General features: G+C 36.7%; 1 protein-coding gene across 1 annotated transcript in view; it reads left to right on the top strand.

Moving 5' to 3' along the window:
• Positions 1–27,539, top strand: part of LOC150077657 (cholinesterase-like) — a 92,970-nt gene that overhangs the window by 48,226 nt on the left and 17,205 nt on the right. The window contains exons 8-10 of the mRNA XM_090384232.1: positions 767–896; positions 5,001–5,163; positions 22,047–22,364. Of these exons, the coding sequence (XP_090240358.1) occupies positions 767–896; positions 5,001–5,163; positions 22,047–22,364 (611 nt within the window). The remainder of the gene's footprint in view (positions 1–766; positions 897–5,000; positions 5,164–22,046; positions 22,365–27,539) is intronic.

Raw genomic sequence — 27,539 nt, 5'->3', positions numbered from 1 at the left:
ATGGTTGAATGCTCCATATATCACCACATTCCACCTGTTACAGGTTATATAGAATTTGACCACCATTGGTCTTTTGTTTTTTAAATGACCTAATCACTTATATAGTCAACAGTGCGACCCTCATTACCAGCTCCATTTTCCCCGAATATTGACCTTTTTATTATGTGATCCTCAAGCCAAGACCACCATCACCTGTCCTGAAAGTTAGCCATTGGAATGGAACCTTTCTGTTTTGTAAGCTTCAGCTACATAAGTGAAAGACTACTCCACAATGGAGAATATAACTGATTTCCGATGTTTTACTATATGCTTTACTCTGTCGGTTCTGAACAAACAACAGTGCATTTCAAGACTCTAACCTGCAGTTGTTAAAAGTTCGTAATGTAAATTTTCCGTGTTATCTTCCACTCTTGCACCAAGAAAAATTTTGTGTTATCAAAAGTGAAGTGCTTGCATATGTAATTAACAGCCAGCCTAGTTCCTAACATAATGTTAAATATATTTTTGTTTCTACACACTCCCCACTGTAAACTTGCTTTTTAATCTGAAAATCTGTAGTAACTATGGCTTTCCACTTACTTTGTGATCCTCTATGAAGCCACAATTAACAAATGCTTTATCTGTGTCAATGCATATTGCACATTGAATAGTATTACTTTGAGAATTTATGCTTACTCCTCTTTTAAAAAAATCTCTCTTTTACTTCATACTCTATGTGAAAAAATATTTTTTTGAACTATTATTATTTATTATTATTTTTTTTCAGATGTTGTCTGATCGTTATTATAAGACTCCAAATGATCAAATGGTGAAATTTTTGGTGAGGAAAAAAGTTCCTACCTACATGTATGTCTTAAACTATACCCTCGGGGGCATTTCTAGACAAAATTGGGAAGGTAAAGATTACTAAACTTTTTATGATCATAAAAAATATTTTAAAACTGTTAATACAACTCAGTAGTATAACTCACTGATGAATACTATTAAGTTAAAACACTTCTAGAACTTAAAACACTTCCCATTTCTAGAAAGTGAAAGAATTTATCATTATAAGTGAATATCAGTTATTTTCTGGCTACAAGGGGAATATTATATACAGTGCTAATTATATTCAGTTTTATTAATTTCTTTATTTTATACATGCTTAAAGATGTTGAAGAAAGAATGTAAATTCTTTGCAACTTTGAGTTTGATCACAATGAAGAACGATTTTAGGGGCTTAGAGGGGAACAGGTATCCTGTGTGTTATCAGACACTCAGCCTAAAACACTGATGGATCCAATATCTCTCTATTACAGAAGATTTAGAAGAAGTCCGGTTGGCCTGCCTCCTTAAAATCCACTCATGCACACCTTCTCGATGGTAAGCCCTGTTACATCACTTAGGTGGCAACGAACGTGTAGAGTGGTTCTCTTCAAGACGCCTGGTCAGTGTGAAGAGGAAAAGACCAAACCCTCCAGCATATGAAAGCACGACGAAACAAATGGCCCTCAGTCCCCAGCAGCTTTCACTCTCCCTCTTACGGCAGCGAGAGGATCAGAGTGGAAGCAGAGGGTGCTAAGAATCTCTGGGTACGACCAGGCTGCCATGCACGGAAACTGAACTTGGCCTGTTATAACGTAAGAACACTCATCGGTGAAGACAGGATATTAGAGCTGGAAAAGGAATTAGAAAATGTGAATTGGAGTATCATCGGTTTGGCTGAAACAAGAAGAAGAAATGAATCACTTATAAGTTTATCAAGTGGAAATCTGCTGTACACCAATGGAAACAGTGAAAGGAGTGAAGGTGGAGTTGGGTTTCTGGTCCATAAAGATTTTAAAAACAACATTTTGGAATTCAAAAGTACATCACCAAGAGTGTCAAGACTAATACTCAAGATTTCTAAGAGATACAAGCTAAAGATTATAATGATTTATGCACCAACATCGAGCCATGATGATGAAGAGGTTGAAGAAATGTACACCGAAATTAAGAGTCTTCTAGATGAGCAGAAAACCCACTACACTATTATTATGGGAGACTTCAATGCTAAGGTTGGAAAAAGACAAAACAGCGCAGAAAGGGGAACTATAGGAAATTTTGGAATTGGTGAAAGAAATGAAAGAGGTGAAAGACTTGTGGAATTTGCAGAATCTCAAGAACTGTCAGTAATGAACACTTTTTTCAAGAAAAGGGTGAACAGAAAGTGGACATGGAAGAGTCCAAATGGATTAGCTACTAATGAAATTGACTTCATCCTCACTAACAGAAGATATATTGTGAATGATGTTACCGTCCTGAATAAGGTAAATGTTGGAAGTGATCACAGAATGGTAAGATGTACACTTGATATAGATGTAGGAAAGGAAAGGAAAAAACTGACTCGAGTAAATAATACAAAGGTCTTTGAGATAACAGAAGAGGAGAAAAAGCAGTATGTACTGGAACTTAAGAACAAGTATGAGCTTCTGCAGACTGCTGAGGACCAAGGTATTGACAAGGAATATTACGACTTTTTGAAAGTGATAAAGCCCAAGAAACCTATAGGGAAAAAGAAATCCAAAGAAGAAAAAATTAGTCAAGAAACACTTGTCATGATGAACCGAAGACGACAAATGAAGAGCAAGAAAAACACTGACAGGAAGAAAATTGAGTATACTGAGTTATGCAAAGCCATTAGAAAGAGACTCAGAGAGGACATAAGAAGATTTAACACAAGAAAATAGAACAAGCATTAAGGGAAAACAAAGGATTTAAATCAGCAGCCATGAGCAGTAATACAGAAAGACAAATGATACTGAAACTGAAGAATAGCGATGGTGTACTTATAAACAGCAGAGAAGGCATAATTCAAATAGCCGAAGACTACTATAGAGAATTATACAAGGAGCAGGGGAATGATGCCAGCAGTGAGGAAGATGGATTGCAAAGTAGCAACACATACGACATACCCAATATTCTTCCTGATGAGGTAGAACATGGATTGAAGAAAATGAAGAATCAGAAAGCCCCGGGGGAAGATGAAGTTACTGTAGAGTTGTTAAAATTGGGAGGAAGAGACATAACACAAAAACTGGCAAGGCTCTTCACAAAGTGCATTAGAAAAGGTGTGACGCCTAAGTAGTGGAATAATGCAATCATAGTTTTGCTGCATAAGAAAGGAGATAAATCAGAAATTGGAAATTATAGACCAATTAGCTTGTTATCCCATATCTACAAGTTGTTCACAAGGGTCATTACTAACAGATTAGAAAGAATACTTGATGAGAATCAACCTAAAGAGCAAGCTGGCTTTAGGACAGGATTCTCAACTATGGATCACCTTCACGTAATATCACAGCTAATGGAGAAAGCAAATGAATATAAAACACCATTATGCCTGGCATTTGTGGATTATGAAAAGGCATTTGACTCCATACAGCATAAGGCAATGTTTCGGGCACTGGAAAGACAAGGCATTGATACCCCATATATTATGATTTTGAAGAAAATATATGACAGTGCTACCTCCTTTATTAGGCTAGACAAAGACAGTAATAAATTTAAAATTGAGAAAGGAGTTCGACAAGGAGACATATCTCTGAAGCTGTTTACTCCTGCCTTGAGGAAGCTTTCAGAAGATTAGACTGGTCACAGAAAGGAGTCAATGTGAACGGAGAGTACCTAAACCATTTACGATTTGCAGATGACATTGTGGTCATAAGCCACGATCCCAAAGAATTAGAGGAAAATCTTAATCAGTTATGCACAGTTAGTAAGCATTTTGGACTAAAGATGAATATGGCTAAAACAAAAGTAATGATGAACAAGTATGCCACGGAAAGGGAAATAATGATTGAAGGAGCAGTAATTGAAAAGGTGGAGTCATATACTTATCTGGGACAAGTTATTAGCTGTAATAATGATAAATGGCAGGAAGTCAAGAGAAGAATAAATTTTGGATGGATAGCATTCAGGAAATATAGTCACATACTGAAAAGCAATATCCCAGTTTGTCTGAAACGTAAAATAATGAACTCCCCACCATGACTTTTGGAAGTGAAACTTAGGCACTCACCAAAAGAATGGAAGAGAAGCTGAGAACTACACAGCGAAGAATGGAACAAATTATATTGGGAATCAGACTGTTAGATAAGAAGAGAAACACATGGATTAGGCAACAAACTGAAGTAAAGGACATTCTTATCAAAACTAAAGAACTAAAATGGTCTTGGGCAGGACACATAGCCCGAAGACATGATGACAGATGGACTAAGAAAATAACAGAATGGTATCCAAGAGGAGCTAGAAGAAAACCTGGAAGACAAAGGCGGAGATGGATAGATGAAATTCATGGGTAGTAAATGGATGGCCAGTGCTCAAAACAGAAGGAACTGGAAAGTTGCTGGAGAGGCCTTCATCCTGCAGTGGATTGAAAATGGCTGATGATGATGATAAAGAATGATTCTTGTGTAATTTTCCTTTTTTTTTTTTTTTTTTATTCATAAAAATAAATGAAAACGTAATATGCCTTAATTTTGATGATTATATAATCCTTGAATAAAGATGTGTCATCATTGATAAATTGGCATTATTTAAGATCTAACAGTTTCGCTGTTTACAAAGTATCTACAAAAAATGCCACACCACAAAAAGCAGAACTCAACCATCTCATTGCTGCCATTATGCTTCACAGTTGCGATGATGTAATCCTTTTCAGAATGTTCTTCAACTACCACACTCAAGTTTTTCCATTTTTTGAAAACAGTGTTTTCATCAAATTAAAAAATTTTATGAAAACATTGAGTGAGATTTCATTTTATCAGCTCTATCCCCAAGATTAATTTCAAGTGATAAAATTATGAACTTAGGTGAACAGAAAGTTACAAATTTTGTTATACTGTTTTTAATATTTATTAATGAAGAAACTCTCTACGCTAAGAATATTTTAGAATAGTAAGGACACCATTAGTGATTTAATTTATATTTTCATTAAACATAAATAAGAAGAGTTTCTGACTGATTGAATTTGTTTACAGGTGTACCACACAATACTGAATACTTTCTGATCACAGGTGCTCCATTCATGGATCATAGCATTTTCCCTAGAAACTTAGAACTGGATAAGGCACGCTGGAGAGAAGAAGATCGTGATATGAGTGAGTTTTTCATGACATCATGGGCCAATTTTGCCAAATTTGGGTAAGATAATTTTTAAATTTCTGGAAAATGGTGGGTGGGTGGGTGTGTGTTCTTCTCACTGCTTGTTCGGTTTCTTTGTGTATATTTTTTTATAAATCATGATTCTCCAAACCTAGGATGATTAATAATGGAATATTTTGGTGAGATTTTTTCATTATTGAGACACACCATTCTGTTTTTCAGTGAACGTACTGCCATTATTGAAACAAGATACTCTCAGCTGGGAACAGAATTTGTCAGTTATAATAAAACAACAAGATTAATTATAAAAAAAAAAATTATAAAAATTTGCTGAGAGAGACGGATTTATTGTTCTCCATGGCATTTACTTACCTTCTTAAGAAACTCATTCTCATCTATTATTAGGCCAAATTGTAGTTTAAAATCATTGCACACCCCACACCCAATCATTGCACACAGAAATGTATCTTCAGTTACATTTTGGCTGGTGTTAAAATGGTCCAGCACTTCCACTATGCTTCTCACTGTAGCTAACTATAGCCGAGCTCCAATAGCTAACTTCAACTATTCATTTATTTCAAATCTGAGACAAGACTGAACATTTCAGTCAGATTCACTGAAAAAGAGAATGGAGTGTCTCAATAATTGCATTTTTCCAGTAATGTGCACACTGTGAAGCTGTGAAGCACATGAAACAGAGTCCTTTATGGAACTTAGTGGACCAGGAAAAGGACAGTCCAACAGATGTTCCATGGTTTGAGTGGCACTGCAGACACATTCTGTGGGACCAACTCAATAGCCTTTGCAGGTCAGATCAAATTTTGATCTTCCAGAGTCTCTACCTAATACTATTGGGAGGAGAGGAAAGCAGTGTTGTCTTGTGCAGAAAACTTCTGTGGGAAGAGAGACTTAGAACTGGTTGCTGCCCATACCGTAGATATCTGGGATCAATTAAATATTTGGTTCCTTCTTTCATGCTGTTAACATTTCCTCTGATATATATATATATATATATATATATCCAATATGTTAAATTAAATAAAACAAAACATAAGCCAGTAGTATGGCAAAAACTGTAGAGCGAAAATTAACATAAAATTAACCCAAATAAACAATCAAACGAAAAGAAAGAATAGATATAAATAGTAGCCCGTAAACCCTTGTATAATTTCGAACTTTTTATCCAATTAAAACTATACAAAATTTAGACTAATGCCAATTATTTATTAATTTAGCGGTACCCCCCAGAGGTACCAGTTCCGAAAGACGTGAAATATCACCAAAAGAGGATTAAAGGAACTACCAGACGATAACAAAATCAAAATAAATTAAAATAAAATAGACTGACCATCATGCCCCATATCGACAGAGGACCACGAGGCCAATAATGGTCATGGAATCGCTGCATTTCAATCGCTATACAAATCGTCGCCATGGTGAAAAGATCGAAGTACCAATTCACCCTCCCTCCTCCGATCGATCCACCAATGCAGAGGATTTGCACAGCGGTGGTCCTTATGCAGCGAGAAATAAAATATAGAACAGACAGCACTCTAGAGCAGAGCCACACCACTGACATACTGTAAGCTGAATCAGCTTTTATAGAAGAAAAAAAAAAGAAAGTAGATGGCGGCACAGGCGTCGCCAAATTAGCACATCGACCCATCACTGTTGAACAATATTAAATGTTGACAAAAGTTAAATTATAATAAAATAAATAATTAAGCATTCATTAGAGGCAGCATCTTGCAATTCCTCCATATGAAGCCGAAATATATACTATTTTTGAATTATATTAAATAAAATTAAATTATAATAAAATAAGTAAATAAATAGTTAAGCATTCATTAGAGGCAGCGACATGCAATTCCTCCATATGAAGCTGAAATACATCCAATATGTTAAATTAAATAAAACAAAACATAAGCCAGTAGTATGGCAAAAACTGTAGAGCGAAAATTAACATAAAAATAACCCAAATAAACAATCGAACGAAAAGAAAGAATAGATATAAATAGTAGCCCGTAAACCCTTGTATAATTTCGAACTTTTTATCCAATTAAAACTATACAAAATTTAGACTAATGCCAATTATTTATTAATTTAGCGGTACCCCCCAGAGGTACTAGTTCCGAAAGACGTGAAATATCACCAAAAGAGGGTTAAAGGAACTACCAGACGATAACAAAATCAAAATAAATTAAAATAAAATAGACTCCTTTAACCCTCTTTTGGTGATATTTCACATCTTTCGGAACTGGTACCTCTGGGGGGTACCGCTAAATTAATAAATAATTGGCATTAGTCTAAATTTTGTATAGTTTTAATTGGATAAAAAGTTCGAAATTATACAAGGGTTTACGGGCTACTATTTATATCTATTCTTTCTTTTCGTTCGATTGTTTATTTGGGTTATTTTTATGTTAATTTTCGCTCTACAGTTTTTGCCATACTACTGGCTTATGTTTTGTTTTATTTAATTTAACATATTGGATGTATTTCAGCTTCATATGGAGGAATTGCATGTCGCTGCCTCTAATGAATGCTTAACTATTTATTTACTTATTTTATTATAATTTAATTTTATTTAATATAATTCAATGATAGTATATATATATATATATATATATATAATTACGAATAATAAAAATAAATAGAGAAGCTGTATGGTATGTGTGTGGGGGAAGAAAATTAAGATTTAGATGGATTAGAATTGCGATAATATGAATTATGGATCAGGGACACTGCACGCGCAAAGGTACCCTACAACCATATTGTATACATATAAGTATCGAATTTAACTAATGCTACTAATGAAAATACGGTGTACCCTGGGAGCGATATATGTGTTGAACAAAGGGTGGAAGAAAGGAAAAGAAAATAAGTGTAACGATATAAAATGAAAAGAACCAAAAAGCAAATTTTGAAAAAAACAACGACCAGGGTAGAAATAGCATTGCAGTATCTTTCATAATTTTTGTGTCTTCTTCAGAGGTCATCCACCAAAATTATGAAAAGGACAGCAATACTCTTACTTCTGTTTCTGACATGTTCTGTATGTCAAAGAACACGTGTAAGAAACCACATGGTAAAATCTAAAAAGAATTTTGAATACAAATTTTGAATAAATAATTAAAATCAAGTTATGCAAAACTATTATGTGTTACTAAAGTATTACATACAGAACATGGATGACCTTACAGAAGTAAGTAAACCGCTATGAAAGTGAAATAGACGAAGACAAAGGAAAGGAGTGACCGAATGACAAGGACTTACCGCTACTGGTGGTGTTGACAGAAAAGACTGTGCTGGAGGCTAACCCGTGTATATATGCGTAGATACGCTAGCAACTAACATTTGCAACTAACACAATTTGGGCGGAGTAACAAGTTTACGAAGCTTTAAAAAAAAAAAAAAAAAAAGGAATGAAGAGAAGATTCTGAAAATTTATTTGTTTTTTATACAATTGAAGATTTCAGTAAAGGACAAACACAATTCACCATAATACCGTAAAAACCCACACAATTCCAGCTATTGGTATTTTCGCAAAGGCAATAACATGGAGTTTGCCACCCATTTATAATTGCTTGCAGTAACAGAAAAGCCCAATAAACCAGAAAGTACAAATTGTTTTTAATGTTTTATGGTCATGACTTCCAGAAATGTGCTTTAGAAAAATATCACAAAGCCGTTCACAATTGGTTCTTATAACATATGATAACGATGAAAGTGTAGTGCATTTAATGATTTGAATTGGTAACTAATATAATTTATACTATAAAAATGACCTTTTAGGGAGTTATATAGCCAAAATTTGAACTTCCAAGGTCATAGAATGAATTACCAAAAAACAATGGGTTATTGGGTTCACATTATGATATTTTTGCGATACAATGGTAACAGATTAATATCGTAAAGTGGGTGTTCACTGTATTGTATAGCTATGCATGTGGTTTGAAATGTCGTATTTATGAATGTTTAACATTCAATTTTTGCAATTAATGTTCATATTTTCGATTTTGTTGATACTTGATACTTGGAAAAAAAAAAAAAAAAAACTCATAAAGCGAGAACTACCTGTATATATAATAGGCATGTGGCTATTATAAATCAGGTTAGAGGAAATTTGTTTGAAAGTACAATTTTAAAATGTTGCTGTTGTTTGTATTGGATTTCAGTGCAAGGAAGCCAGAAGCTTTTACATCACCATCCAAAAAAAAAAAAAAAAAAAATACTATATATATGTTTTCTTCTTACTATATCTACTTATCCATAGAGGCAACTTGTTCCAGTGATTAACAACTTTTTGGCTAGAGGGAAAACTTCCCACAATCTAGTTTGTAACCTCTCTTAGTTTGAATTTATATCCTCTGTTTTTTTTTTTTTTTTTTTTTTATGAAAACTCCAAACACAAGAGGTATTAGAACCTATAGTACTTAGTACTGTGCTTGGGTTGGAGGTTGAGAAGACAAAAGTAGATATTTGTTGACATTGGACTTGAACTTCTGTAGACTATAATTTTCAGGAAATATGTATGAAGGTTTTAACATGTTGACTGCCAAATACGAGTTAACTCGGACTGCTATGACTTGCCTTTCAGGCACAGCTGTGAATATATTTGTAGCAAATACATGCAACCGATGGATAGTGGGCTTCTGGGATAAGAATGAAAAATCAACCACGGCATCAGAAAACAGAAAATTTGTTCACAAATACTGTCAGTCCTCGTATAACACGTGTTTACACTACAAAAATTCGACCATACACGATTTATAAATAGGGGAACGATATCGTATATAACACAAACCAAATTCGCTTATGCACGATTCGCCTTTGTGTTTACAAGAAATGGCAGTCAAACATGGAATCACTCCAACTGAAAGCAACACGATAGGAATGAAGAGAAGATTCTGAAAATGTATTATTTTTCATATCAGTGAAGGGGAAACGCATTTCACCCTAAGAATGTAAAAACCCACACAATTCCAGCTATTGTATTATCGCGAATGCAAATGCAATTAGATCGAGTTTACTACAAGATTATAAAAGATTCCACTAGCAGAAACACAACTGATAATTGTTTTTATTGTTTTATGGTAGTAACCCCCAGAAATGTGCTTTAGTAAAATGTGAGCTAGTGTGTCTTTGCCTTTACGGTGTTGTTTATTCAGTTGCTACACTTGCGCAGCTTTGTTTATGTGTATCAAGCGTGCCTCCTCATTTTATAATTGTGCTTTATTTCCTAAAAATGAGTAAAATTCTTAAAAGGTGTGAGAGGAAGCATCCTGGTGAAGACACTACAGATTCAGAGAGAAAAAGAAAAGCAATATCGATAGATAGAGGCGGACTGGGTCAAAAATTCTTACCGAGGAAAATTTGTAGCGACCTCATGCTAGCGTTTGTTTATGGCCAAAATCACACCTACCTCCAACCCACTGGGAGTTTCTACGGTAAGGCTTATGGCCAGTCCACCTCTGTCGATAGAGAAAAAATATGAAATTGTGAAATGCTTTGAGCGAAATGAACGAACATGTGATATTGTACGTGCTACAGGCCTAAATGAGGCAACGCCGCGAAATAGAAATAATGCAGAGAAAATGAAAACAACTTTCATAGCAGGAACAACTCAAAGTGTGTTTTTTTTTTTTTTTTTTTTTTTGGCTGATGTTATATAAGCTTGCTACCTTGCATCATGTGCCTTTCCTAATACAAAAAATCCATTAGATCAAGATACAAAAAATTGTAAGAGATGGAACGGCTGTCATCTCTTTGGATAGAAAATCAAACAAAGAATAAGTTTGCTTACGGTAGAAGCAAAAGCATTAGCAATATTTTATTACGTAATAGTCGTAATAAAATACTTAAGCATTTTATTATGATAATTTATTGTGTTTGGTAATATTTTGGTTACAAATGTGTATTCAATCTTGGGTGGTCAGCACTTAACCCTATTTTTCCCATAGGGCCTGTTGTTTATATTCATGACTTTGCATTGCACGAGGGTTTCTAGGAACATAACTACGTGCTATATAAGGACTGACTGTACATGAAGAAAAATGTATTACTAAAACTCACGAAAATAGTATTGTTTATTTGTGATATTTCTTGAAACATTCTTTTACACAAAGAGCAGGCTTTTCTTGGCACACTGGACAATAATAGCGTTTTGTGGCATTTTTTATTTCTTGTACATACTCGACACTGCTTAGTCAGGCGGTTTTTTTTTTTTTTTTTTTTTTTAGTTGGTGGTATAGCCTCTAAATAATGAATTTCACGTTCAGACCTAATCTTCTTTGGAATGTTTAGAATTTTTCCTCCAATCAAAGATTCAATGAATGTTTCTCTGAATTTTGGAGATTTTATGGTGAAAAACGTGACGGAAAAAGATGTATGCATTATGTATATATATTTCTAAAATATGTAATGCAATTTTTTTCAGCCATCTGATAGTTTTTCTTAGCGCTGAATAACATGAGAGCATTTGATCCGATCCATCTATGCCGGACATTCCGCTATTGTAATCTCGAATTATGTTTGGTTTTATCGAAATTTTTCCATTCCAGTTACGTATTCCTCGACTATTTCAACAACGTGTTTGTTAGAAATAGTAAGAACTTCTCTTTTATCCCTCCACTTACATACTACAACAGGGCCATTTCGTTGCCATGCAACTTCCCCTTTATTCAATTTTTACATCGCCAAATCTTTTTGATTTTCTTTTCTGTTGGTGCGTAATGTTCCGCACACATAAGTTTTTAGAGCAGACAATAATTTCGTCAGAGGAACAGAATTATAAAAATTGTCCATATATAATACATATTCCTTGTCTAAGAAGTCCTCAAGCAAGTATAGCACACCTTCAGCAGTATGACCAATGTTTTGTTCAGTTTCTGATTTACTGGAGTAAATTTTTATTTTCATAACAAGACTGTTGGACTCGCACAGTTTGTAAAGTTTGATTCCGTATTTGTGCTTTTTATTTTTGTGTACTGGCGGAAATTCAGTCTCCCATGCCACAACGTCATCGACTCGTCAATACAGATGTTTTTATTATACTTGCATGTACACCAGTGCTAGGAGTATAGTTAATAAATTTGAGCTTGAAGTGTTAGTCAAGACATCAAAGGCAGATATTGTTGGGATATCAGAGACTTGGACATAAGCAGTGCAGAATTGGAATTTGGAGTACATTGTGTACAGAAAGGATAGACAGGACAGGAAGGGAGGAGGGTTTAAGCTGTTAGTTAAGAAACACATAAAACCTAAGGAAGTGCATCCAATTGATGTTGGTGGACAATGCAATGTTGACACTGTTTGGTGTGACATAAGCACTGGGAAAGGAAAAATGAGAGTAGCTGTGTGTTATAGGCCTAATGAATCTGATGAGTATAATGAGCAAAGCAATTGTGGAGAGAAATAAGAGTGGGCCAGTAAATCAGAGCATCTCATAATGTGGGATTTTAATTTCCCAGAGATTGACTGGAATTTTGGGTTGGTCACTGACACACTAGCAAGGCTTTTGTGAATTTATTGGATGATTGTTTTCTACATCAGCATGTTTGGGAGGCAACTAGAGGGAGTAATACTCTTGATCTGATTATCAGTAGTGATTCTTCATGCAATAAGAATCTGCAGATAAAGTAACCACTAGGTGGCAGTGATCACAGTGTGCTGAAGGGGGATTTACTCAAAGAGGTAACTACCATCAGGGGTAAAGGGAAGGGTTTTTGCTTTCGTAAAGGCGACTACGATGGTCTGAGACAGTATTTAAATTCTATACAGTGGGACCAACTGATGATGTTACCAACAGCAAATTCAAAATGGGAAGCATTCAAAGAACTTATCTTGGAAGCTACCAGGCTTTTCATACCAACTAGAAATATTGTTCAAGATTTGGGTCTAAATGGATGTCAGATGAACTAATTAGACATGTGACAGAGCAGAAAAATGCATGGGATACATATAAAATAACATGTGACACAGAAGCCTATGATAGATATAAGCTGGTCTGTAACCATGTCACAAAGGAAGTTAGGCAGGCAAAGGCAGATTACGAGAAATCTTTGGCAAAGGATGCAAAGAAAAAGAGCAAAGAATTCTTTACTTATGTAAACTCTAGAAGGAAGGGGATGAATCCGATTGGTCCACTTGATATTGATGGTTCAACTGTTGATGATTCTGCTCAAGTAGCTAACAAACTAAATGAATATTTTTCATCTACATTCACACATAAGGGGTTATTCAGGGAGGGGAATGCCAGAGGTGTATTAAACTCTGGCAGTAAGCTAGAGAATCTTGTAATAACTGAGAGTAAAGTGGAGGTAAAATTGTTAAAAGTAAACATAAGAAAGGCACCTGGGGTGGATGGAATCTATCCAGTTATATTTTCCAGGCAAAAGAAGTAAGCAAACACTTAGCATTAATTATGAGAGCTTCCTTGGACTCAGGGGAGGTACCCATGGACTGGAGATGTGCAAATGTGACCCAAATCACAAAGGAGGTTCAAAGGGAGACACGGGTAATTACAGACCTGTTAGTTTAACTTCTCTTCCAGGGAAATTAATGGAGGCACTGGTTAAAGAAGCATTGAAGGATCATCTAGACAAGACTTCAGTTATAGCTCTGACACAGCATGAGTTTGTTAAGGGGAAGTCTTGTCTGACCAATTTGATTGGATACTATGATGTTGTCACAAAGGAACTGGATACAAAGAATAATTTTGATATCATATATTTGGATCTTAGAAAGGCCTTTGATACTGTTGTACATGGAAGACTACTGCACAAATTGGAGCAGTGTGGCATTGGAGGCAAATTGCTGCTATGAATAAAGGGATGGTTGAATGGGAGAAGACAGAGTGGTAATCAATGGACACTGCTCTTCGTGGACTAATGTTATTAGTGGAGTCCCTCAGGGCTCAGTGTTGGGTCCATTGTTGTTTTCTTATTATAAATGATATTGATGATGGTATATCGGGCTTATTGTCCAAGTTTGCAGATGATACGAAGGTTGTCAGGGTTGTTAATGACACTAATGACAGTATGCTGCTGCAACTGGATCTAGAAAAGTTGAGCAGATGGGTTGAGAGGTGACAAATGAAAAGTACTACATATGGGAAGCAGTAACCCCAGAGTAATGTATCAACTCAGTGGTAGAGAATGAAAAGGACATAGGGTAATTGTATAGGCAGATATGAAGTTTTCTGAGTAGTGCAGACGGTCTGCAAGAATAGCTCATGGTGTCTTGTCAATGGTATACAGGAATTTTTCCAGCAGGGATAAGGAGGTGATCATCCCCTTCTATAAGGCAATGGTCAGGCCACACCTTGAGTGGCCTGACCAGGTCTGTATACAGGTCTGGAGGCCTCATTTTAAGAAGGATGTAGAGCTGTTGGAACAAGTACAGAGAAGGGCAACAAGATTAGTGAATGTAACAAAGGGTTGTTCTTATGAAGAAAGGCTTTAGTTTTGCAAATTACATTGTCTGGAGACTAGGCACCTGCGAGGTGATCTGATTGAGGTATAAAGCCTTGAATGGTTTGAGCAATGTCAATGCTGATGAGATTATTCCTCTTGCTCAGAATAATTACCTGAGAGGCTATAAATTCAAATTGAGGAAAGACAGTTGTAGGATAGATGTGCGGAAGTTTGCTTTTAGCCAGCGGGTGGTTGATTGATTGCGGAACAAACTGCCATCTGTCGTTCTAGAAGTTGATAGCTTAAATAGATTCAAACATTTGGAGTGAGTGGATGGGTGAAATAAGGGTGTTGTTTTTTTTTTTTTTTTCTTTTGGCTGATGCTATAAGCTTGCTTTCTTGCATCATGTGCCTTTGCTAATGTTAATGTTATTCGGTATGTAATTATTGTGCATAACATTATTGAAATGATTCAAAATCAGTCTTACCTTGTATGTAGCCTGTGAGCAGCTTGTAATGAATTATTTGCGAAGTGAAAATATCGTAATATCAACTGGAATCTATTTTGACTCATAAATGATTGCCAAAACATAACATTGTAGAATGCGCTTGTACTCCAATAATGCTCTTTTGAAGGAAAAAGAACAAGGACCCATTTGTAACAAAAGTCCAAGAAACACTTTCATTTCTGAGATGTCTGTTTCCTTCCATCTTGACGACCTGGCAGATTTTCGTTATTGTCCACATTTTTCTATTTCTTGCAAAGCGTATAAATTAGTTTGCTCGACTAATAATGTAAGATATTCTTCCAAAAAATATAGGTCTACCAAATTTTGTACACTAAATTCTGGTGTGTCCATTTTCAAACTAACATTCTCTTCAAAAATAAATTGTGGAGGATCTTGTGTTATTTCATTCCAAAAATTATTGTCATTATTTGATGTACTTGCCTGCGGAGAATTAGGATTATCTTCAGGCTGGGACCTGGCTTCATTTTCACTATCCTCACTTAAATTGTTAGAAGGTTCATAATTGTCACTGTCAGAACCAGAACTGTATGGCTCGTCAAAAATCTCTTCAAATTCCGAGTCACTCGTATTAACATAGATCTCAAGCTCTTCTTCGGTCAGTGGTCTCTTATCCATGGTGTTTTTTTTTTTTTTTTTTTGTAAAAAAAAAAACCACATAACATATTACTAAATACAATGGACAAGGCACGGTCTGTGTCACTACTGCGGATTTACTCACAATGCTGACTCATATATGGCGAATTCTGCAAGTAACAATATGTCTGAGTTAATCGAGTTAACTCATAGTTGGCTACCGCGAGGAATTTTCTATTACACACACCATCTACAAGCTAATTTGAGAAGCTTTTTTTTATCAACATTAAGTTTTTTTTTATGAGTTTTGGTGATTAATATATATTATAATTTGGGTTTTGAATAATATAACATGCCTAACTCAGATTGGCGTCGGAGACCCATTTACCCAAATAAACCATAGCAGTCTATGTATTAATATGAAAATTTCTCATTTATTCATTCATTCATTCACTTTACTGACCTTTCTCAGAGTCTTATAAATCTCTAAGGCATTTAGAGGTGATCTGATTAAGCTCTGTAGCCCACATATTTGAAGTCTCTCCTCATGCGGGCTCCCTTTAACCAATCTTTCTAAAGGGAGCCCACACGCCAGTCCATTGCTTGTCTTTGAATCTTTTAGTGAACTGCAATATCCTTTTTTTTTTAGATGTGGCTTCTGTACTTTGACAAGTATGGAAGTCACATTCCAAGTACAATCTCGCAATTGACCTATGCAGTGGAATTATAATCTCCTTATCTCTACAAATAGTTAGTTCGATAAACTGTTAACAGGTCAGTGTGAGCCCTTTTTTACCACCTCTCTGCATTGCACAAATTTTAGAATTTCCATAACTCTGAAATCTCTTTCTTCTGCCATTTTTAACCAACCCATTGTATAAGTTATTTTTAAGCATTTTTTTCATTTTGCAGCATAAAAACATAATTGCCACCTATATGACCATTCTTTATGTATATCTAAGTCATCTCAAAACAGTGCTAGTGCTGCTTGACATCGATCATTAGCTACTTTCCCAATCTTCTCATCATCCTCAAATTTTGACATCATGATCTGTTTCTTCATTAATGATATTTAAAAAAAATCAGAAATGGGCGTGGTCCAACAGTTTGCTGATCCCTGAGAGACACTACTTTTCTACCTTAGCTCATTATAAAGAATAACCATTGGTTGCAGTCCTTTGCCTTCTGCAACCATCTTGTTACCAATCTCAGAATTTGTAATCTCAAGTATGGTCCAACCAGCACGTTGTCTTTTATGAGACCTAACATCATTTGGTTGGTATCAGCAATTGTCATGAAAATGGCATGAGGTCATTCTACAAAACAGCCATGTAAACTTCGGGTGCGATTGCAGTTTCTGTTAACACAGATTTAAAGATATCAATACGAGCAGGCACATCACACAATAATTCATTGAGACTGCAGGGGATTTTCACAAGCTCAGTAATGTATACATGCATATGCACTAATGCTAGAAGTATACTAAATAAAATTGATGAATTTGAAGTGCTGATCAAGACATCAAAGGCAGATATTGTTGGGATATCAGAGACATGGTGTCCCACAGATAGGGTGCCTCCGTAGCCAGGTGGGCAAGAGCAGCAGTGCATAGCACATGCTTCTTGATTAGACCGGGGTTCGAGCCCGTGACCCACCAAATACGGTGGATGCGGAAAGGTCAGGGAATGGCCACCGGATATCCCTGGAGCAATATGGCCTTAGTTGCTAATGCTCCTGAAAACCAAACAACAACAACAACCTACAGATATAAGCAGTGCAGAATTGGAATTTGAGGAATACAATGTGTACAGAAAGGACAGACAGGATAGGAAGGAAGGGTTTATGCTGTTAGTTAAGAAACACATAAAATCTAAGGAAGTGCATCCAATTGATGTTGGTGGACAATGCAATGTTGAGTCTGTTTGGTGTGACATAAACACTGGGAAAGGGAAAATGAGAGTAGGAGTATGTTATAGGCCTAATGACACTGAAGAGTACAGTGAACAGTTGTGCAGAGAAATAGAATGGGCCAGTAAATCAGAATGTCTTGTAATGAGGAATTTTAACTTTCCAGATATCGACTGGAACTTATGGGTCGGTCACTCACTCACATGCTAGCAAGACTTTTGTCTGGAGGATTGTTTTCTATAGCAACATGTTCAAGGGACAACCAGAGGGAGTAATACTATTGATCTGATTAACAGCAGTGATTATTCATGCATTACGAATTTGCAGATAAAGGAACCACTAGGTGACAGTGATCACAGTTTACTTAAAGATGTAACTACCATCAAGGGAAGGGTTTTTGTTTTCGTAAAGTTGACTACAGTGATCTCAGACAGTTTTTAAATTCTATACAGTGGGATCAACTGACGACGTTACCAACGGTGAATTCTAAATGGGAAGCCTTCAGGGACTTAATCTTGGAGGCTACTAGGCTTTTCATACCAACTAAGAAATACTGTTCCATGTTCAGGCCTAAATAGATGTCAGATGAATTAATGAGGCTTGTGGCAGAGGAGAAAAATGTATGGGATGCTTATAAATTATCAGGCAACACAGAAGCCTATAAGCTAGTCTGTAATCAAGTCACAAAGGATGTTAGGCAGGAGAAGGCAGATTACGAGAAATTTTTGGCAAAGGACACAAAGAAAAACAGCAAAGAGTTCTTTACTTATGCAAACTCTAGAAGGAAGGGGATGAATCAGATTGGTCCACTTAACATGTATGGTTGACTATTGATGATCCTACTCAAGTAGCTGATAAACTGAATGAGAATTTTGCATCTACATTCACACATGGAGAGTTATTCTAGGATAGGAATGCCGGAAGTTTATCAAACTCTAACAGGGAGATAAGGGATTTTGTAATAACTGAGAACAAAGTGGAGGAGAAATTGTTGAAGTAAAACGTAAGAAAGGCACCCGGGGTGGATGGAATCTATCCAGTTATATTAAAGGAGGCAGCAAAGGAAGTAAGCAAACTCTTAGCCATAATTATGAGAGCTTTCTTGGACTCATTGGAGGTACCCATGGACTGGATATGTGCAAATGTATCCCCAATTCACAAAGGGTGACACAAATAATTATAGACCTGTTAGTTTAACTTCTGTTCTGGGGAAAATAGTGGAGTCACTGGTTAAAGAGGTGATACAGGATCACTTAGACAAGACAGCAGCAATAGTTCAGACACAGCATGGGTTTGTTGAGGGGAAGTCTTGGCTGACCAATTTGATTTACGATGTAGTCACAAAGTAACTGGATGTTAAAAATAATTTTGATATCATATACTCGGATTTCAGGAAAGCTTTGGATACTGTTGCACATGGAAGACTGCTGTACAAATTGGAGTGGTATGGCATTAAGGGCAAGTTACTGCAATGGATAAAGGGATGATTTAGTGGGAGACGGCAGAGAGTGGTAATAAATGGATGCTGCTCTAATGTTATTAGTAGGCTATCTGGATTAATGTTATTAGCAGGTTATCTGGATTAATGTTAGTAGCAGAGTCCCCCAGCGTTCGGTGCTGGGCCCATTGTTGTTTTGTGTATTTATCAATGATATCGATGAGGGTATAAAAGACTTAATGTCCAATTTTGCTGATGATACCAAGGTTGTTCATGACACTAAAGACAGTATGCTACTGCAACAGGATCTAGAAAAGCTAGGCAGATGGGCTGAGAAGTGGCAACTGAAGTTTAACATTGAGAAATGCAAAGTACTGCATATGGGTAGCAGTAACCCAAGAGAAACTTACCAACTCTGGTACTACACTCAGGGAGGTGGAGAATGAAAAAGACCTTGGGGTAATTATGCAGTCAGATATGAAGTTCTTTGAGCAGTGCAGAAGGGCTGCCAGAGCAGGTCATGGAGTTTTGTGAATGATATATAGGAATTTTGCTAGCAGAGACAAGGAGGTGATTATCCCTTTGTATAAAGCAATGTTTTAGGCCACACCTTGAGTACTGTATACTAGTCTGGTTGCTTCATTTTAGGAGGGATGTAGTGTTGCTAGAAAGAGTACAGAGAAAGGCAACAGATTGGTGAGAGGAATAAAGAGGTGCCCTTATGAAGAAAGGCTTAAGGTCTGCAAGTTACAGCATCTGGAGGCTAGGCACCTGTGAGGTGATCTGATTGAGATGTATAAGGCCTGGTTTGAGCAGGCTCAATGCTGACTGGATATTTCCGCTTGCCCGGACTAAGAACCTGAGGGGGGCATAGATTCAAATTGAGGGAAGACAGTTGCTGACTGGGCTAGCCGGGTGGGTAAAGTGCCTGCCTGACAACCCAAAGGTCGCAAAGGTTCGAATCCCGCCTCGGGCTTGGATCACAGTACTGCAAAAACCTTAGGAGGTGCATTATGGCCACAGAAGCCGATGCCCCAACAACTAAAAAAAAAAAAAAAAGGAAGACAGTTGTAGAATAGTTGTGCAGAAGTTTGCCTTTAGCCAACGGGTAGTTGATTATCTGTTGTTGTGGAAGTTAAATAAATTTAAGGCTGAACTAGAGAAACATTTGGAGTGACTGGATGGGTGAAATAATAAGGGTTTTTTTTTTTTTTTTTTTTGGCTGATGCTGTATAAGCTTGCTTTCTTGCATCATATGCCTCAACTAATGCTAATGACCTTTTTTTTATCCCCCCCCATATAATGGTCTAAATAAAAATGAGATTTAAATGCAATCTGCATTGCAATTAAAATGTGTGGCTTATTCACAAGAATATTGGAATTGTTGCAGAACACTAAATGGCTGCATTTCCCTATTTGTTAAAGGTTGAGATAATCCTGATTCTATAAGGATATGCTGATAAGTCAGACAGTAGATTTTTATTCACTGTGATATAGTTCATATTAGTGTTCTTTGAGGGTTATTACAAGATTTTTTGGGCACCTCTGTAGCCATGTGGGCAGGAACAGCAGTGCGTAGCGCACACACACACACACACTTCTTGATTAGACCGAGGTTCGAGCCCATGGCCACCAAATATGGAGGATGCGGAAAGGTCATGGAATGACCACCACATATCCCCGGAGCAATATGGCCTTGGTTGCTAATGCTCCTAAAAACCAAATAACAAACAACAAATTTTTTTAGGACTTCTCAATGATGTTTGTCTGGTTCCATCCACTATGTCAGTCTGGTATCTGGATTAAGTGCTTGGTATATCCTTTCCACTAGTAGAGAGTATGGTCCATTTCTTTAAATTGCTTAACTAAAAACTGCTTAGGCCCAATGTAGTTAAATGGTCAGTGTGGAAATGCAGCCAAATGTGCATTTAGATTGACCACAGTTCAAGTCCACATGGCTGCTAAATACTTTAATGATTTGTAACCATGTCAATTAACAATTAAGAGGTCGAATCTGTCCGGGAGTTCATTTTTCTTGGATCAAAGATCGACTTGAGGTGGAGAATCTGGCCCTGAAATTAAAAAAAATATCACTTGGTCACAGCGCAGTGGTGAGCATGGAAAAGATCTGGAAAGGCAAAGACATTAGCCTTACAACGAAGTCCAGAATGGTCAGTGCTATAGTGTTTGCCATAACAACTTACAGATGTGAAAGCTGGACAATGAAAAAAAAAAAAGCAGACAGAAGAATTATTGATGTTTTTGAACAATGGTGCTGGAGAAAGACTTTCACTGTCCATGGTACACGTAGCGTACTATGGACAGTGAAAGTTACAAACAGAGAGATTTTAGATCGCATCAAGCCAGAAACATCACTGGAGGAATTCGGTCCAATTCATTAGAAAATTGATAATGCTAGGAAAGGTCCATGCAACGAGGAGAAGAGATCGACAAAGAATGTGCTGGCTTGACACCATCAAGAGTGACACTGGACAGCATGGAGGCAGCTCACCAATAAAGTCTCTGAAAGTTGGCTACAACTGAACAGATAAAAAAAAAAAAAAAAAACTTGTCAAAGCAATTAATTGAATGCTCCTTTGGCCTATGTGGTTGTGCTACAGTATAATCAGAATTTTTTTAATGTTAAGCTAGTTTTTGTTGGTGTATTACATAACCCAAATCCTGCAAAAAAAATTTTCTCTATACTTGAATCACCGAATTTCCATTTCTATAGCACTCTTGCAATGAAAAGTTCTAGTATTAGGCTATCATGATGTTTGAGGTTAAAAATGGCACAGTTCAAAAGTTGCCAACATATATTATACAACAAATATTTTCAATTTTGAGATGAGAGATTAGAAAAATATATGCAACATAAAGGTGTAATGAAGCAACTGTTATTTCTCCACTGTTTTAACCTTAGTTAAGTTATGGTTAATCATGGTTAAGTTGATTTTACTACAGTTAACTTAAACCATAGTTAAGTTATTTTTCATTAGTCTACTTTGTCTTCCTTCTAAAGTTATTTTGTACTATATAATTTTATCCCCTTTACAGGAATCCAACTCCTACTCAAGTTCTAAATCTTATATTCTGGAAACCAATGGATGAAACTAGTCTTGAATATCTTGCCTTAAATGACACTAATGTCAGTGGTATAATGGAAAGAGATTATCGTCAAAAACAATGTCAGTTCTGGACTAATTATTTTCCTTCACTTATTGATAGAGAGCCACCCACTTTAGCCCCTACCCTAGAACCTTGGCTAGAAGAAGAAAGACTTTATCGTGGTGCTCTGTGGGGTACAGTTGCTGCAGCTATACTCTTCTTATTTCTTGCTGTGATCTTCTGCTGTTTGTACTGCAGAGTTAGGAGGTATGATGACTATTAACGTAACTGATCATTTTGATACAGTTAAAATTACATTTATCTGCACATTCTTACGTAAAAGCCCTGGTTATTCATTGATGAATAGAAGAATTAAGGTTTTATTTTTGCAATTACTTATACTTTTTTATCACTCATGAATGGAGTCTTTCGGTGTTATTAATTCAGTATGTGTATCCATCATCGTGTATTCATAAAATCAAGGTAAAGTTATTCATTGTTTTTAAAGAATTTAATTAATAACAGTATGTTTTTTTGTTTTTTTTTTGTTGTTGATTAGATGATATTATTGTGTGATCTTTTAATTACAGAAATTGAAATGTTGATGTTGAAAATTTTATGGTGCTTTTTTTATGTGAATAGTTTATCCCTTAGTTGAATTAAAAGAATAGCTGGTTAGGCTCACAAAGGATAAAATGTAATTTATTAGCATCAGAATTACTTATACCCTGTTTGGTTATATTTATATTTCCATGTTCTCTACAGGCACCAAAATATGTGCTCTACCATTTGGCAAAGCACGTTGAATTATTCAACAGAAGATGTCATATGACTGATTCAGCAGAGACTGCTATGGTCCAACATTCCAGTTTTCCTTCCTAATAAGTAGATAGTGGCATTGTTGCCGTGCTCTAGATGGAATTGCAAAGTGACAAAATAGACACACCCAGGTCGACTAGTTGCCAAAGTTATGGTTCATCTGATGTACTGACAGATTGAAATCATTAAAAAACTCAAAGAACTGATACCAGAGAGTTGATTAGCTGCACTCTGGGGGTGTTATAAAAATTTATTAAGCATGAAGCAAATACAAATGGCTATAGGGAGTAATTTTTTTTTTTTTTTTTTTTTTATGAAAATCCCAAATACGAGAGGTATTAGAACCTATAGTACTTAGTACCATGCTTGGGTTGGAGGTTGAGAAGACGAGAGAGAGAGAGAGAAGATATTTGTTGACGTTAGACTTAAACTTCTGTAGATTGTAATTTTCAGGAAAGACATTAAGGAAGGTTGTTCCAGAAAACAGCAGCTGAATGAATAAACAAGGAAGGTGAAAAGTTGGTTCTGTGAGTTTGAAGTTTGACAGTAAATGGATGTTGGCCGGTGGCGGCACGTGTTCAGACTGTTTTGAAAGAGAGAGAGTGGGAATTATAGAAGCCAATTCAAAAGAACAGTGCCCATTGAAGTATCTGTAGAAAAGGCATGCAGAAGAAACAGTACATTTATGAGACAGCAAGTGGGCTCTGTTAGAGATGAGTCATTAATTAACCTAACTGCCCTCTTCTGAATGAAATCTAGAAGCCTTAAAGAGGTTTTGGGGGCACTACCCAAGATGTGGGAACAATATTCCATGGTAAGTCAGATTTGCGATTTGTACAGAGTGAATAGCTGTTTGGAAGAAAAGTAATGCTGAGAATGAAAGAGAAAACCAAGTTTTATAGATGCAGAGGAAGCAATATTTGTAATGTGCTTGTGCCAAGAGAGATTAGAAGTCAGGGTAATCCCCAAAAGAGATCAACTTGCCTAGAATTCAGAGTGTCACCAAAGATAAGCATAGGAGCAGAAGAATCATTTTTGCGAGATATAAGACAAGACTGAGTTTTAGAAGGATTGAAATCAACTAAGTTGTCTTTGTCCCACTGGAGAATTACCTGGAGATCTGCATTGAAAGTTTTTGAGATGTCAAGAGCAACTGCTTATGTTTCACTGAACTTTTCCATTGATTTTGTCCATAAATGGGTAACATAAGCAAGAATATCTCCATTGGATCGACACTGACAGAATCCATACTGGCGATCGTTGATCAGACGGAAGGTTTCTGAGTTGTTCGTTAATTGATTTCTCCATTACTTTAGAAAGAGTAGAAGTAATTGCAATGGGACGATAATTAGATGGGAGGGATTTGTCACCCATTTTAGGAACTGGCTGGATACGAGCAAATTTCTAAGCAGAAGGAAAAACACCTTTGGAATAAGAAAGTGAAAAAAGGCAGCAAAGGACAGGAGTAAATTCAGTAGCACAGGTTTTGAGAACAAGTGGAGAAATGCCATCAGGACCTGGAGCTTTCTTGGCATCAAGATTCGTCAAAATCCTTCTGCCATCCTTTTGACGGAAGACTTTGAATGGAGCGTAGTGGGAATGGTGGGAGGTATTTTGCCAATGTCATTAATACATGAGTTGGAAGAAAAATGGGATGCTAGCAATTCAGCTTTATCCTTGGCTGAAGTGACAACAGAACCATCTGGTTTTGACAGAAGTGGGAGCAGAGATGTTGCCACTTCTCAGCTTCATTTTCCCAACTTATCTAGATCCAGTTGGAGTAGCATACTGTCTTTACTGTTGTTAACAACCCTGCCAACCTTTGTATCATCTGCAAACCTGGACATTAAACCTGATATACCTTCATCAATATCATTGATAAATATAGAAAACAACAATGGGCCCAAAACCGAACCCTGGTTAACTCCACTAATAACATTTGTCCACGAAGAGCACTGTCCATTGATTACAACTCTCTTTTGTCTCCCATTCAAACATCCCTTTATTCATTGTAGCAACTTTCCCTTAATGCCATACTGCTCCAATTTGTACAGCAGTCTTCTATGTGCAACAGCATCAAAAACTCTCCTGAAATCCAAGCATATGATATCAAAATCATTTTTGGCATTCCACTTGAAGAGGACAAAGAAAACTTTTTACACACTTCTGCATTTTTTGCACCACGTTCTAACTCACAAATAATTTCAACTTTTTTGCGAATTGAGAGACACTTTCTTTTGTTAGTAAACATATTTCCGAAGAAAAGGTTCGTTTCTAACCGATTTTAGTTTAAAATGATAAAGTGATCTGCGTACAAAATTCTTAGAAGCCTGAAATGCATACAATGTTCTTAGAAGACTCAGGTCGCTGGCCGTCCGCAATGAAGTCGATTATTTGTGTGCTCCCCTTCAATCTGCAATTTTAAGTAGTCTAGTTCACATAGGAATTCCATCAAAAGACTGTGTGGATCAGGAAAGACTCGCTCATCAGCTACTAATTTTTCCACAGAAGACCTTCCAACAGGTAAACTTCTATTATTATTTTTATATTAGCCTCTCGCCCACTGCTTTGTCTTTGCCCTCCTTATGAACATACCACAATAACTTGACACCAAGTCTATACATATAATCAATGTCAGAACAAGGTTGTCACCCCTCAGGAAGCTTATCCCAACAATAGCGGTCCTCCTCCACCCTCGACTGCCTTCAGCAAGACAGGTTGTAACCAATACAATCCTTTTACTGAACAATATATGCTGCATAACGCAATCGGATTCTAAGTACTCAAAATTCAAAAGGATAATAAAATGCAAAATATGCAGGACGAACAATACACTCAGCACTCAACCACATGTGCCATCTGTCAACTAAATAAGGAAGCTGATTTAACTTGTCAATGCAACCTGAAAATCTGTAGCTCTTACCCCCCCCCCCACAAAAGAAATTAAATAAGCAAAGAAGATGCACGTGGATCTCCGAAGCATGTAGAAGCCATACCTCAACTATTCATAACACAGATCTTCCTACAGAGGATACAACAAATGAAGGTAATTTGCAATACTCCAATGAAACACAGGTAACTCCTGATGAAACAGAAGAAACACAACTGGAGACTTTGCCTAACATTGATGTTAGAGAATCGATAACTCCAACTGATGAGGAACTAGTAGAAAACCCAGAATCAGCCACATCAAGCCTTGAACATCACACTCAAGAAGAAAACTTAACACCTCAAGTAACCATCTCACAGGTCCACACGGTCCAAAATTTGTGAAACCTTATCACTGAAGTTTTAGAAACATATAACCTACAGTTAATTCAATAGAAAAACTTGGATCAGGCTGTAGATAGTAATACCACCCACTGCATCCAATCTAATCATGATATCCTAATAGAAGAGATGCACTCGCTTCGAGAGCAGACCCAACAGATACTGACAGAAATCTACCAGCTAAAGTCACAGTTAGTAAACATTGAAACCCACTTATTTTTGGAATCTCGGTACCTTTGAAACTCTCCTAAATCTGCTGAACACCTCAGCAGTCAACATAACAAAACCACGTCTCAAGTTGATTTTGAGATAATAGAACTGAACCAGAATCTTAATGCATACATTCCCAAATGGGCCCCTTTTCAACCAACAGGATGCTGCAACTCACCTTATGCCATTAAGACAGAAACGCCAGTCCCCTCTTATTTTTCTGAGGATATCCAACCACTGAGTACTAGAGAATCGATTCTCCAAATACATACCCCAGTGAATCACACCTCATTGTCAACCGCAGTCCCAAGCCAGCAGCATTTCCCAGTAGAGACATCCGGTGAACTGGCACAAGAGAACAACCTAGCCTATCATCAGTCAGAGTACAAAATCACAAAGCCTTCAGGCCCTCCCACCAAACAGACATATGCTAAGGTGGTACAGATGCACCCAAAAGCATGACTGGTTAACCTCAAGATTGGTAGTTGGTAGTAAATCACCCTCTTCTCTTGTTAGGCAGTTAAACTCGCAATCAGCTGATGTGGTTTAATCAGTTGACCCAGGCATCAATGTTCCTCACGCAAATGAATATTCACCAGATCATCGAAACCTCATAGAGATCAACACTCACAATGCCTATCTTCAATTTATAATATTACTGCTGTCCCAACTCACAGAAAAATTTTCATCTCAAGATTGAACCCAGCTGCAACCAGGCGAAAACATCAAGGTGATGTTGGCTACTGAGTTTGCAGCACAGGTAGAAGTGAAACTCATCAAAACAAGATACCCTACTTATATCTTATTTGCCATCTTCTGTCCTCCAAATAAATAAAGTATAATTCTAGATCCCAAAATCTGGCCGCCAAGAACCCTTGTTAAACCATTCAGGGGTTCATAGAGAAAATTGATTAGACTGGGGTTCGAGCCCATCACCACCAAATATGGATGATGCAGAAACGTCAGGGAATGACCACCACATATCCTGGAGCAGTATGGCCTTAGTTGCTAATGCTCCTAAAAACCAAATAACAAAAAAATAGAGAAAATTTCTCCACCAATGAAATCCATTCAACATAGCAACCAACAGACCAGGAATATATGAACCAGAAATACCTTTGGCTCAGTTGCTTCATCCAAAAC

The sequence above is a fragment of the Mastigoproctus giganteus genome, chromosome 11 (assembly GCF_048544385.1).
Source record: "Mastigoproctus giganteus isolate SK-2022 chromosome 11, ASM4854438v1, whole genome shotgun sequence".
NCBI lineage: Eukaryota > Metazoa > Arthropoda > Arachnida > Uropygi > Thelyphonidae > Mastigoproctus > Mastigoproctus giganteus.
Note: the sequence above shows the minus strand (reverse complement) of the source record. Positions and strands in the feature narration are given on the sequence as shown.